We start from the raw sequence: 14472 nt of genomic DNA, 5'->3' as shown, positions 1-14472 counted from the left end.
CAATTAATGAATTCACATTAATTAAATGCCTGCTATAGGCCAGATCAGGCAACCAGAGGCTCAGTGGACCTGGAATCAGGAAAAACTGAGTTCACATCTGGCCTCAGACTCGTACTAGCTGTGTGACCCTGGGCAAATCACTTAACCTCTGTTTGCTTTAACTCGCTGTAGAAAGAAATGGCAAATCCCTTCAATATCTTTGCCAAGAAAATTCCATGAACATTATACTCCATGGGGTCACAAAGAGTTAGACAGGACTGAATGACTGAACAACAACAACAATGTGCCAGATAATGTACATGGTGATTAAAGGAAAAAATTAGAGTCTGTCATCCAGGAGTTTGCCCTCTACCAAGGGAGACAACTACATTACTGTATAAATAAAATATATAAAAAATGAATTCCAAGTATAATGGGACTGAGGGGAGGAAACGTATCCCTGAAGAATCAGGAAAGAATTCAAGTAAAAGTCAGAACCTGAGAAGAATTTTGAGGGAAATAGGAATTGTAAGAGGTGGAGATGAGCAGGATTGCATTCCACATATGTGGTCTAGCCATTACAAAGATATAGAGATAGGAGATGGAATGTTGTAAGTGAAGAATGAATGGGGCAATTAAGTAGACCAGGAGAAAGAGCCTTGGACCTGGAATCAGTCTGAGACACTTTAAGAAAGTCACTTAACCACAGTGTCTCTCAGTTTCCTCACCTGTAAAGTGGGGGTAATAGCACCTACCTCACAGAATTATTGAGAGGATAAAAAGAGCCAATGTTTGTAAAGCACTTTGTAAACCTTTAAATGCCAGAAAAAGGTGATTATAATTTTTATGAGATAAGGAACTTTATTATTGTTATTATTATCATTATTACTTACAAGGAACACCAAGAAGGTCAGTTTGGCTAGACCATAGAGTGCAGGGTGTTCATTTTTCATTCTAAACCAGATCTGGATTTCCTCAGAGCTCCCAGTGAGGGATTTCCTCTACCAGTGTAGAATGCCACTTTCTCTGTACTTCGTAGTCTTAAAAGAGTGAAAATACAATATCCTCCTACTTATAAAACATCATCCATATAATATCCTTTACCATCTCCCAGACCCAAGAATGCCAATTCCTTTCTACGTAAGTTTTTCCAAATGTTTCTCTATCCCAACTGTATCTCTATTCCAAATGTATAGCTCTATCCCAACTTTATGGAGATTTTGTAAGTCACCTATAATGGCAGGCAAAAAATATAAAATACTATTGATTCTCTAGACTAGATGTGGGGAACCTAAGGCCTCAATGTCACATGTTGTCTTGTAGATCCTTGAGTGTTACGTTTTGACTGAGTCCAAGTTTTACAGAACAAATTCTTTTATTAAGGGGATTTGTTCTGTGAAGTTTGGATTTAATCAGTGGGCCACACTTGAGGACCTAGAAGGCCATATGTGGCCTCAAGGCCACAGGTTCCCCACCCCTGCTACACCTTTCTACCATTTTGTAAGAGCCTTTTTACCCTAAAGATGCCTCTTATCCCATGGTCCCTTGCTCTGACTGGTGCCCTCCTGCCCAGGACCATCATTTCATAAACCATCCAAGCCACCCATGCTCACTTCTCTTTCAATAGAAATGGAAGAAGAATAAATAAAGACATTAGCCAAGGGCAGCAAAAGCAACAGAGAGGCAGCAGAGAGACCAATAAGAGACTTCTTTCTAAATGTACATAAGGAGACAGGGAAGAAGGCTGACATCTGGTGAAGGTAAAAGTGAAGAGGTGGACAGAGGGCAATGTAGAAAGAAGCTGCAAACAGGTTAATCAATGGTGTTTACGGGACTGCATTGCAACATGGAGGGTACATGAAAGGGGAGGGAGGGGAGAGAGATAGGATTTTGTGATGTGACCATGTCAAATCAAGGACTAGTAATGAGGGGAAGGTGACCTCTATGGTCACAGAAAGAGCCTACAAAAGAGTAGGTAAGGAGGAGGAGAGAAAATGGAAAATGGTGAACAAGGAGGCCTTACTTTGGTAGTAGGGGGGTACGGGGGGAATTCTACTGATAAATGCTCATACAGGTGAGGAGAGATGATCTGTGAAAGAAAATAGAGACTTTACACTGCGTGTGGCCTGAGGAACTTGGTATTTGAAGAATCTACTTGTCTGATGTCCTTGGCCAATGTTGGGGAAGAGGAATTGGAATCACTGGGGATGACTAGCAGTTGGGGGAGTGGGAGAACATGAACCCAGGGAGGAGATTTTGAGGCAAATACAAGGGGAGGGAGGGAGAAGTAACCAAAAGAGGTTATAGATCAGTGGTAAGTTGTATAACCAAAGACATGGTAGGGGAAGGGTCCTATCACAGAGCACTGTTCTCTCTGATGCCTGAAATAATTGGCCTTGTTCTGGAAGTGAGGCACAAAGAAAAGAGGAATCCATGTGGCAAGCTCTACAAGGCAGTGGCAGAAATCACCTTCAGTGGAGGGCCTAGAATGGATACTCTGGAAGTTTTGATTCCATGAGGAATCTTTTTCACCAGAGAAAAGAGAAAGACTATATAATTATAGAGATCACTTTTGGTAAGGCATGCAAAAAATGAAATTTTAAAAACTAATGATAAGAACCAGTTCAAGAGAAGGAGAGGAAGGAGAAATCTACTTAACCGAGAGGGGAAAAGGGTTAAGAATTATATAACCAAATAAAAACAGGAGGAAAAACAAAACTATCTACTAGACAGAAAATAGAAAATAAATGCAAAAAAAAGGCCTAATGAAGCCAGGGGAAAGGGATAAAATCCAATGATAGGAGAAGGTTTTATGGATGGAAAAGGTTTTGGGTTGGATACTGACTGAAAGAAAAAACTTCAACAGAAAAGATGGAACAATGGGAAAATAGTTCATGTCCAGGGACAAGGGACAGGATGAAAAAAGATACAAAGACAAAGTGACAGAACACAACCATCAGACAATGAGTTTGGCTATAATACAGTGTACATATAGAGAAGAGTACTATGAGGACCAAAGATTAATTATTTTCGACCACAAAGGACTTAAAAGCCAACAAGTAGTCTGGTTCTTCAAAATTAACTTTTTTCTTAAACACACATTTGTTAAATGAACACAAAACTAATCAAAGAACAAATCTGTCAAATACCACCATTTTTTTTTAAAGTCATAAGCAATCAGAGGTGAAGCCAAGACAGCAAGAAGTGCAAGAAGTACAAGCTTCTCCACTCCCCTCCTACCAAAACACATACACACACACACACACACACACACACACACACACACACACACGACACCCAAAAAGAAACCTTTCTCCAAAAAGATCTAGAAAATAAAACAAACTGAATCCTGCAGGAACATCCAAAAAAAGTCACCATGAATAATTTTTCAAGTTCAAGTTAAGCAGAGAGAAACAGACAGAGAAGCCTGTCAACACTGGGAATGGGGTGTATATCCAGAGCCCTTCCTGGAGCACTGCAGCTTGCAGAAAGGGGCTGTGCACAAGGGCAGTAGTAGATTACAGACCCACATGGGGCACTATGACAAGAATGGCTGTCATCTGGCAGTTTTATCACCAACCACCCAGGTTCATGGTCACAGATTCAGGGAAGGCAGAACCTGAGCCCAAAGATACCATTCCAGGATAAAAGCTGTCTATAAGTCCCAGGTTCTATACTTAGAGAGGAGCCAGATCAGAAGCAATCAGAAGCCATGTGGCCCAGACCCCAGGAGCAGAATGGATTCTCAGATTCAACTTCTAGTCTTCCTTCACATGAAGTTCACTAAACAATGAAGATTATTTGGGGGTTACAAATGTATATGGCACATTATCCAATGCAAAATAACTTCATGGGGTTTCCTAAGAACTAAGATGTTAAAAAAAAGAGAAAGCCTTTCCCTACCCTCTCCAAATCTCCAATTAGTAAACTGACTATTTTGACTTTTAGTCTAACAGGTGTAGTCCATAAATCCAAAGGAGATGGCCTCAGAACAAAAAATTTAGCATCAGGCCTAAATTCTAGGAGGCAGACATGGCCAATTGTATAGTAAGTAGTTAATTAAGTAAAATCTGAGGACCACCAGAAAAGTTAGGAGGCTTCAAAGCAACCTCACTCAACTATTTAAGTAATCAGTAAATCATTCAATGAGTATTTATTAAGCAGTTATAATCTGTCAGACATTTTGCTATGAGATGATTACACACAGACAAAAGAGGATAGAGGAAATACACATTTAAGTGTCTACCATGTGCCAGGCAAAGATTTTTCCAAATATTTTCCAAATATTATCTAGTCCAAGACAAAAGCAAAACAATCCATGCTCACATAAACTCTAGAGCCTATCGATGGAGAAAACATGACCATATATAAGTGTTTATAAAATAAATATATATAAATAATTACAAGGAGTTTGAGGCGTAGAGGCATCAAGAAAAGCTTCATGTAGAAGGTAATACTTAAGCTGCATCTTGAAGTAATCAAAGAAATATATGAGGAGAGATGAAGAGGGCGCATCTTCAAGCAGGGGAAATGATAACCAGAATATATACATACACACATACATGTGTATATATACATATACACAAATATATATATACACATGTATGTATGCATATATATAAACACATCAAATACACACACACACATACTGCAAGAGTCAAAAGACATTCAAAGATCTGGAGTATGAATAATTAGAGAATACAGTGCTACCACTGACAAAGATGGTGAAGGTAGAAAGAAGACCTGGTTTAAAGAGGAAAATCAATTTGGCTTTCTTTTTTTTTTTTGACTAGTTTGAGGGGAGAGTGGGAGACCCAAGTAAAAATGTATTACCAGGGATCTGCAGATACAAAACAAAAGGATTTACACAACAGAAAGCTAAAAAACATCTAAGACAAACTCTTCAATACTGAAACATACCATCGTCCATGCATCAGGTATTTGTGGCTTATGCTCTGTCTCAAAATTTCCTTATGAAAGAGTTGACAGGAAAGGAAAACAACCAGTGTTGACACAGCCTCTAGTGATATTCCATATGTTATATCTCTGTGGAGAGAAGAGATAACAAGATACTTATCATTTTGAAGGACTGAGCTCTATTACTGATTTCTAAAATGAGTTGTAAATAACAAAAACGGAAAGAATATCAATGTCAAATTTAAAATGATTTCCTAGGGCATAAACATTTTATATTTATGTGATAATCCTGAAAATCAGTAAGGAAAAAAGATGAAAATATTTTTCCAGATTTCAGCTTTTACATGGGTATCAATTTCATTTCATTACTTCACAGGTTCAAAATTCCCTTATCTGTAGTCATTAGTAATGTTCTGCTTTGAGAATCCATTCTAGTATTTCTAGAAAGTCGGTACACTATTCTACTTTTACTACTTTAAATCAAAAAATAAATAGAACTCAAAAGTAAAATGTGTATATATGTATACACATATATAGAAAAAAACAATGCTTTTTAAAGATAATTACTTAATAAATACATTTCTCAACACTTCTAATACCCACTTTATCAAAGCAAATTCTAAATGATAAATAAAATAGCTCAATGTCCTCATATATGTTACAAAAACTACCCTGGATTGGAAGCTACTTTACTGTGCCTTCTAATCATTACAGCTTTCATGAAACTATTCAACAAATTAGTTATAGTATCTTCTGTCCAGATTTCATTCCAGAATCAAATAAAAAATTTTCTATTTTGACATTCAAAAAGCCTTTATAACCTACCTCTCCCCAACCTTTCTAATAGGACATTCTTTTCAATCAAACAACAAACATACAATGAGCCAGCAAAAGATGATCCCTGCCCTGAGGACAAATATATACAAAGCAAGTTAAACATAGGATAAACAGGAAATTAACAGAGGAAAGACACTGGAAATAGGAGGAGTTCACGAGGACTTCCTACACAAGATAGGCTTTTAACTGAACTTTATTTTTTTATTTTTATTTTTTAATTAAATTTATTTATTTAACTTTTAACATTCATTTTCACAAAATTTTGGGTTACAAATTTTCTCCCCTTTTATCCCCTCCCCCCCCCAAACACCAAGCATTCTAATTGCCCCTATGACCAATCTGCTCTCTCTTCTATCATCCCTCTCTGCCCTTGTCTCCCTCTTCTCTTTTGTCCTGTAGGGCCAAATAACTTTCTATACCCCTTTACCTGTATTTCTTATTTCCTAGTGGTAAGAACATTACTCAACAGTTGATCCTAACACTTTGAGTTCCAACTTCTTTACCTCCCTCCCTCTCCACCCCTTCCCTTTGGAAGGCAAGCAATTCAATATAGGCCAAATCTGTGTAGTTTTGCAAATGACTTCCATACTAGTTGTGTTGTATAGGACTAACTATATTTCCCTCCATCCTATCCTGTCCCCCATTACTTCTATTCTCTTTTGATCCTGTCCCTCCCCATGAGTGTTGACCTCGAATTGCACTCTCCTCCCCATGCCTTCCCTTCTATCATCCCCCCCCCACCCTGCTTGTCCCCTTATCCCCCACTTTCCTGTATTGTAAGATAGGTTTTCCTACCAAAATGAGTGTGCATTTTATTCTTTCCTTTAGTGAAATGTGATGAGAGCAGACTTCATGTTTTTCTCTCACCTCCCCTCATTATCCCTCCACTAATGAGTCTTTTGCTTGCCTCTTTTATGAGAGATAATTTGACCCATTCAATTTCTCCCTTTCTCCTCCCAATATATTTCTCTCTCACTGCTTGATTTCATTTTTTTTTTAAGATATGATCCCATCCTCTTCAATTCACTCTGTGCACTCTGTCTCTATGTATGTGAGCGTGTGTGCATGTGTAATCCCACCCAGTACCCAGATACTGAAATGTTTCAAGAGTTACAAATATTGTCTTTCCATGTAGGAATGTAAACAGTTCAACTTTAGTAAGTCCCTTATGACTTCACTTTGCTGTTCACCTTTTCATGGTTCTCTTCATTCTTGTGTTTGAAAGTCAAATTTTCTTTTCAGCTCTGGTCTTTTCATCAAGAATACTTGAAAATCCTCTATTTCATTGAAAGACCAATTTTTCCCCTGAAGTATTATAGTCAGTTTTGCTGGGTAGGTGATTCTTGGTTTTAGTCCTAGTTCCTTTGACTTCTGGAATAGCCTATTCCATGCCCTTCGATCCCTTAATGTAGAGGCTGCTAGATCTTGTGTTATCCTGATTTTATTTCCACAATACTTGAATTGTTTCTTTCTAGATGCTTGCAATATTTTGTCCTTGACCTGGGAACTCTGGAATTTGGCCACAATGTTCCTAGGAGTTTCTCTTTTTGGATCTCTTTCAGGCGGTGTTCTGTGGATTCCTTGAATATTTATTTTGCCCTCTGGTTCTAGAATCTCAGGGCAGTTTTCCTTGATAATTTCATGAAAGATGATGTCTAGGCTCTTCTTTTGATCATGGCTTTCAGATAGTCCCATAATTTTTAAATTGTCTCTCCTGGATCTATTTTCCAGGTCTGCTGTTTTTCCAATAAGATATTTCACATTCTCTTCCATTTTTCCATTCTTCTCTCTTTGTTCTGTGATTTCTTGGTTTTTGCATAAAGTCCTTAGCCTCCATCTGTGCCATTCTAATTTTGAAAGAACTATTTTCTTCAGTGAGCTTTTGAATCTCCTTTTCCATCTGGCTAATTCTGCTTTTGAAAGCATTCTTCTCCTCATTGGCTTTTTGAACCTCTTTTGCCAATTGAGTTAGGCTAGTTTTCAAGGTGTTAATTTCTTCAACATTTTTTTGGGTCTCCTTTAGCAGGGAGCTGATCTGCTGTTCATGCTTTGACTTCATGTCTCTCATTTCTCTTCCCAGCTTTTTCTCTACCTCTCTAACTTGATTTTCAAAATTCTTTTTGAGCTCTTCCATGGCCTGAGCCCATTGGGTGGGCTGGGACACAGAAGCCTTGATTTCTGTGTCTTTGTCTGATGGTAACCATTGTTCTTCCTCATCAGAAAGGAAGGGAGGAAATGCCTGTTCTCCAAGAAAATAGCCTTCTATAGTCTTATTTCTTTTCCCTTTTCTGGGCATTTTCCCAGCCAGTGACTTGACCTCTGAATATTCTCCTCACACCCACCTCCCCTCCTGATCCTCCCAGCCAGAGCTTGGGGCCTGAGATTCAAATGCTGCTTCCAGCCTTAGGGCTTTTGGCGGGGGCAGGGCTGCTATTCAGTGTGAGATTAAGTTCAGGTGGTCAGGTTGGGGCAGGGCCGCCTCTCAGGCTCAGTTCCCTCAGGGGGTTTATGCACAGACCTTCCACAATGGATCCAGGCTCCTGCCTGCTTGGGGAGCCCGGGTCTGCAGCTGCCTCTCAGCTTCTACCTCCCGGGGGGGCCTGAATTATGGGGGCACCCCAATCCCCTCCTGACCCGCCAAAGAGACTCTCTCACTGACCCCCGTCACCTGTGGGTGGAGGGACTTGTGCGGCCACTGGAGATCCCGTCCCTGAAGCCTGCTCAGATCTGTATCTCTCGGTGCCGCAGCCGCGGCGGCCACAGCAGGTCTGGGCTGGGCTCCGCGTCTGCAGTGCGAAGGACCTTTTGCGAGAGGTTTGCAGGTCCCTCTGTGGGTGGAGGGACCCGCGTGGCCACTGGAGATCCCGTCCCTGAAGCCCGCTCGGATCTTTTCCTCTTGGTGCCGCGGCCGCGGCAGAGCTGCACTCAGCTCCCAGTCCCAGAGCCCAGTCTGCAGCACGAAGGACCCCCGCGAGAGGTTTGCAGGTCTCTCCGGAACAGAAATCTCCCTCGCTCCAATATTCCGTGGCCTCTGGGTGCAGAATTCGCCGTGAGTTACTTCCCTGTAGCCGTTCTATGGGTTGTGGGTTCGGAGCTATGAGTATGTGCATCTTTCTACTCCGCCATCTTGGCTCCGCCCCCTTTTAACTGAACTTTAAAGGAATCCAGAGAGGTCAATGGTCGAAGTAGAGAAGGGAGCCAGGCAAGGGGAACACCCAGAGAAAAGTCAGGCGTCAAGTGATGAGGTGTCTTGTTCATGGAACAGTCAGGAGGCCAGTGTCACTGAATCAGCAAGTATGTTGGGGAATGAAGTATAAGAAGGCTGAAATGTTAAGAGAAGGTTAGGTTATGAAGAGCTACAAATGCCAAACAGAGGATTTTGTATTTGCTCCTGGAGGCAATAGGAACCCAACAGTTTACTGAGTACAGAAGGGGAAAGATGACATGGTCAGATTTGTGCTTTAGCAAAACTGCTTTAGTGGCTGAATGATGATGGATTAGAGAAGGGACAGCCTTGAGGCAGGCAGGGTCATCATCAGGATATTGCAATAATGCAGGGGCGAGGTAATGTAAGGCTACCCCAGAGTGGTGGCAGTGTTAGGGGAGAGATAGGAGCATACTGGAGAAATGTTTCAAGTTGACATTGAGTGAGAACTTAGACTTCAAGAGATAGTGGAGGATAGTCCAGCATTCCACAGGGTCAAGAAGAGTTGGACACAACTGAACAACCAATCAACAATGCCAACAGATTGGAAATGAGGAGTGAGAAGTAATGAGGAATCCAGGATGACACTTAGGTGAAGTCTAAGGTACTGGAAGATGGTGTTGCCCTCTACCACAAAAGGAAAGGTAGGAGGGAAAGAAGGAAGGTTTAGGAGGAAAAATGAGTCCATTTTTAGACATACTGAATTTAAGATCTACCGGAATGCAGTGTAAAATATCTGGAGGCAGTTGGAGATATGAGATTGAAGGTCACCAGAAGGATTGGGACAGAAGAAGTAGATTTGAAATTCATCAACATTGAGATGGTAATTAAATTGATGGAAGTTGATGAGATTCCCAAGAAATATAGAGAGAAAAGAGGGGTCAGGAAGAACCCTGTGGGACTCCTATGTTAGAAGGCACAATCTGGAGGAGGATCCAGCAAAAGGGATAGAGAAGAACAGTAAGACAGTTAGGAAGAGAACCTGGGAGAATATTGCCCTGAAAACCTAGAGAGAACATGATATATCAAGGAGGAGAGAGAGTAATCAAACAATGTCAAAGGATGCAGAGAGACTACAAAGAATAAGAACTAAGAATAAGAACTAACTAGCAGCTAAGAGATTATTACTAACTTTGGAGGGAGTAGTTTCAGTGGAATGATAAAGTCAAAAGCCAAATTGTAAAGAAGAAAGTGAGAGGAGAGAAAGTGGAGGCATCTATTGTAGACAGTATTTTGAAGGAATTGCTACAAAGGGCAGAAGAGAAATAAGGTAAGAGTTAGTGGGGACAGAAAGATCAAGGAAGGCATATGGAAATGTGGAATCAAGTGATAGGGGGTGAAGAATGGGGTTTGGATGATGATCTACAGGAGTTCTGAGTCACTGGAGAATATGACCAGGTGTGAGAATGTTCGTCTTTGGGTGGAAGGCACCATTCCTCTACCCTAAAGGAAAAGTGCAGCAAGAGATGGGAAGCCTGAAGTCAAAGGGGGTGTTATTCTTCTTTGCACTAGAGGTTCTCCACATCCCAGTTGGGAGGTTGGCTGGCAGTATGAGAACGAAAATGCCCTGTACTACAAAATGAAAATGGTCGCTTCAGGGCAGATAGAAGATACCCAGTCCTGCCCTTAACAGCCTTCCCTCATGGAAGCTGAGCCCATCAGGAGATGAAAGGCTCAAGAAGATGTCAGCGTGCCCTTATGCCTCATCCCCAAGTACTCTTTAATCCAGTGACACTGGCCTGACACCTGTTCCCAGAACAAGACATTCTATCTCCCAATTCCAGGCATTTTCATTAGATGGAATGTATAGAATGCTCTTCCTCTTCATTTCTGCCTCCTGGATTCCCTGGCTTTGCCAAGTCTCAGCTAAAATCTCTCCTGGTATGGGAAGTCTTTCCCTAGCTCCCTTAATTCTAGTGTCTTCCCTCCATTGATCATTTCCAATCTATCCTGTACTCTTATTTTTTTATGCAGCTATGAATGCTGTCTCCCCCATTACACTGTGAGCTTCTTGAGAGTAAGGAGTATCTTTTGCCTTTCCTAGTATCCTTAGCACAATGCCTGTGATAACTCCAAATTTGTATTGACACAAAATGTTTACTGACTGACTGATCTGTATAAGAAACTGACATAACTAATTTGCTGAAGACTTTTAGCTTAATCTAGATCATGAAGCCACATAAATGTCACCATATATCCTCTAGCTCAATTGTGTCAAACTCAAATGGAATCAACATGCTGTTGGCCAAGTAATGACATAAAACCACAAATAAACATTATCTGTATCACACTGTATTTTAATTTACTTTGCTAAATATTTCCTAATTACATTTTAATCAGGACATCTCTGTTTAAGTCACATATCCTACTGTCAACATTCATGTTACTTAAAAAGCTCTTTCAATTAATCCTCCCAAGGGACATAAATCTTATCTTTATCCAATATGATAATCTTAACTTAAGTTGAGAAATTAAATAGTCCTTCAAAATGTGAAAAATATGATTTAAAGTCACTGATGGGGGCCTGCCTGCCTATTGTCCATTCTTACTTTTCCAGCCTTCAAATGCAGAGCTAATGAGAAATTTCTATTTAATTTTTATTACACTCAAATTGAATTGCTGACTAGATTTAAATTACTGGATTTCTAGATTAGTAGGGATTTCTTTCACCTATTATTTCCTGTGGCCCCATTTTGAAGTCCTATTATAAAAAAGTAGAATAATTTTAGTGTGCTTCTGGACGCTAAATATTCAGAGGCATTACTATTTTTTAAAAGAAATCCATAATTCATACTTTATATTACTATAAAACATATCAATCTGATACAAATATTCTATAAGAGTAGTAGATCTTTAGATCAGGAAACTGCTTTCACTTTAATTTAAACTATTTCTCTTTTTGTGGAGTCCTCAAAAAGTCCATTTTAGGTTCAACAGCTTAAAACTGCACTAAGACTAGAGGAATGACCTGTATATAAGGCATATCTAATTTAACATGGACTCTATAATTTTGTGGCTCAGTCATGTCTGACTTTTTGTGACGTCATCTGGGGATTTCTTGGCAATGATACTGGGGTGGTTTGCCATTACTTTCTCCAGCTCATTTTACAGATCAGGAAATTGAGGCAAACAGGAATTAAGTGACTTGCCTGGAGTCAAACAGCTTAGTTAATTAATGTCTGAGGCCAGATTTGAATTTAGGAAGAAGAGTATTTCTGACTCCAGGCCTAGCACTCTATCTACTGCACTAGATAGCTGCCCTTCAATTCATATCAATATTATAATGCTTAATTTTACAATCTTTTTTTTTAAATAACATTCTTCCCTCAGTTTCTATACCTCACATGAGCGTAACAGAACTGTAGTGCTAGAAAACATCTCAGATTGACTGCCTACTACTAACATTTAACCTTTGGTCCCATCCTTTTATTTCTAGCAGATCACCCCAACAATAATCCCATCCCTTCCTCTCTCTAATCTTCAATCTCTCACTATCTACTGGTTTCTTTTCAGGCTATAAAAATGCCACTTTCCCCAATTTATCCCATCCTAAAAAAACACCCTCACTAGACCCTAAATAAAAAAACTATAACAATCTATCTTTCCTCCCCTTTACTGCCAAATTCCTAGAGGGGGAAAGTTGCCAAAACATCCTGTTTCTGCTTCCCCTCCTCTTACTCATCCCTTAACTCCTTATGATCTAGCTTCCAATTTCATCACTCAACTGAAACCAATGACCTCCTAAATGACAAATCTAATGTCCTTTTCTCAATCTTCATCCTTCCTGACTTTTCTGCAGCTGCTGACACTACAGATTGCACACTTGCTCCTCTCTGGACTTTTGTGATGCTATTCTGTTATCTTTCCCACATCTCTTAATACTGTTTCTCAGGCTCCTTTGCTGAAACATTCTATACAGGGTGTCCCAAAAGTCTTAGTCCAGTAGGGGGCATCGTGAGTAGAGAAGTAACCTTCCCAACTATATGAGGACTGAGTTCAAGTCCCATCTGTGACACATAACCTCTACATGTTTTCTCACAAAAACAATATGAGCTCTTTAAGGATAGGGACTACTTTATTTTTGTCTTTGTATCCCTACAACATAGCACAGTGCCTTACACACAATAATAAATATTTGCTGATTGAATCTAAGAAAAAAAATCTTTTGGTCTTTATCAAGTTTAAGTTTCATGGCATTAAAAAAAAACAGCAAACTTCTGTAGACAACCACTGTCAGATAGGCTGCCAGATATACTAGGTAGACACCACATCACCTTTGATCTTTACAGTTTGTCCAACAGTAAAACTAGAGTTTGGCTAACATTTTGGTTTGTGTAAATCTACTCCACCAAAAACTTTCCTATCTCATCAATGACATCAGGATTCATTCAGTCATTCAAGTTCACAAATTTGCTGTTACCTCATCTCCTCACTTCCAAGACCCCAAACATTCAATCAATTACCAAATCTTTTTATTTCTGCTCTTACAACATTTCTGGCATCCTTCTCACTACTCACAGTCCACTAACTCTCTGGACTACGATAACAGTCTCTTATTTGGTTTTTCTGTCTTGTCCATTTCCCTCTTCAATGTGTTCTCCACAAAGCTGCCAAAAAAAAAATGTTCTTTAAGTACAAATCTGTCTCTGACTCCCACTGCTCAATCAATTCAAGGTGGCTCCCTCCTTATTACTTCTAAGATCAAATATAACTGGCACAACTTGGTCCTAGCCTACTTTTACCATCATTTTATACATGACTCTCCTGCATGCTCTCTATGATCCAGTCAAATTGCCCTTTTGGTTGCTCATCACACGACACAGCATTTCCATGCCTTTGGTCAGGCTAGCTCCCACTCTCTCCCCTCCTCCTCCTCTCAGTCTTTCAGAATCCCATTTTTTTTTTCAAAGCTCAGATCAAGTATTTTCTTCTTCTGTACAACGTCTTTACTGAACCACACAACTACTGGTGCTTTCCATCCTTTAACTGTTGTTGTACAGTCATTTTTCAGTCTTGTCCAACTCTTCATGACCTCATTTGGGGTTTTCTTGGCAAAGATACTGGAGTGGTTTTCTATTTTCTTCATTCCTTCCTCATTTTACAGATGAAGAAAATAAGGCAAAATGAGGGTTAAGTGACTTGCCCACAGTCACATGGCTGGTTAAGTGTCTGAGGCCAGATTTCAACTCAGGAAAATGACTCTTCCTGACTCTAGGTCCAGTATTCTATTCACTCTATCATCTACCTACTTCTTCAACTATTCAGCATATTTGTACATATTTTATAAGTAATTTTATATGTATATAGTCTCCTCCATAAAACTGTAAAATCCTTGAAGGAAAGGACTGTTTGCTTTTGCCTTTGTACCCCACCCCCATTTAGCAGAGGACCTGTCATATATTAGGTACATAAAAGGCACTGTTGATTGACATAAGTCTAATGATATAGTCTTAACATAAGGCTTCGTAATATGAGAACATTAGCATTTCTTTCCACCACTGACTTGTCCATGATCAAGGACAGGTAATACAATG

The 14472-nt window shown here is 39.8% G+C and overlaps 1 protein-coding gene across 2 annotated transcripts in view; it reads right to left on the bottom strand.

Annotated features, from left to right (window-relative positions):
• The window catches only part of DYM (dymeclin), a 601776-nt gene that overhangs the window by 444103 nt on the left and 143201 nt on the right, over nucleotides 1-14472 (bottom strand). For both annotated transcript variants that reach the window (XM_072605141.1, XM_072605142.1), the window contains exon 7: nucleotides 4900-5025. In XM_072605141.1, the coding sequence (XP_072461242.1) occupies nucleotides 4900-5025 (126 nt within the window). The remainder of the gene's footprint in view (nucleotides 1-4899; nucleotides 5026-14472) is intronic.

This window comes from Notamacropus eugenii, chromosome 4 (genome assembly GCF_028372415.1).
Source record: "Notamacropus eugenii isolate mMacEug1 chromosome 4, mMacEug1.pri_v2, whole genome shotgun sequence".
In the NCBI taxonomy this organism is placed as follows: domain Eukaryota; kingdom Metazoa; phylum Chordata; class Mammalia; order Diprotodontia; family Macropodidae; genus Notamacropus; species Notamacropus eugenii.
This window is presented reverse-complemented; position numbering and strand designations above follow the sequence as displayed.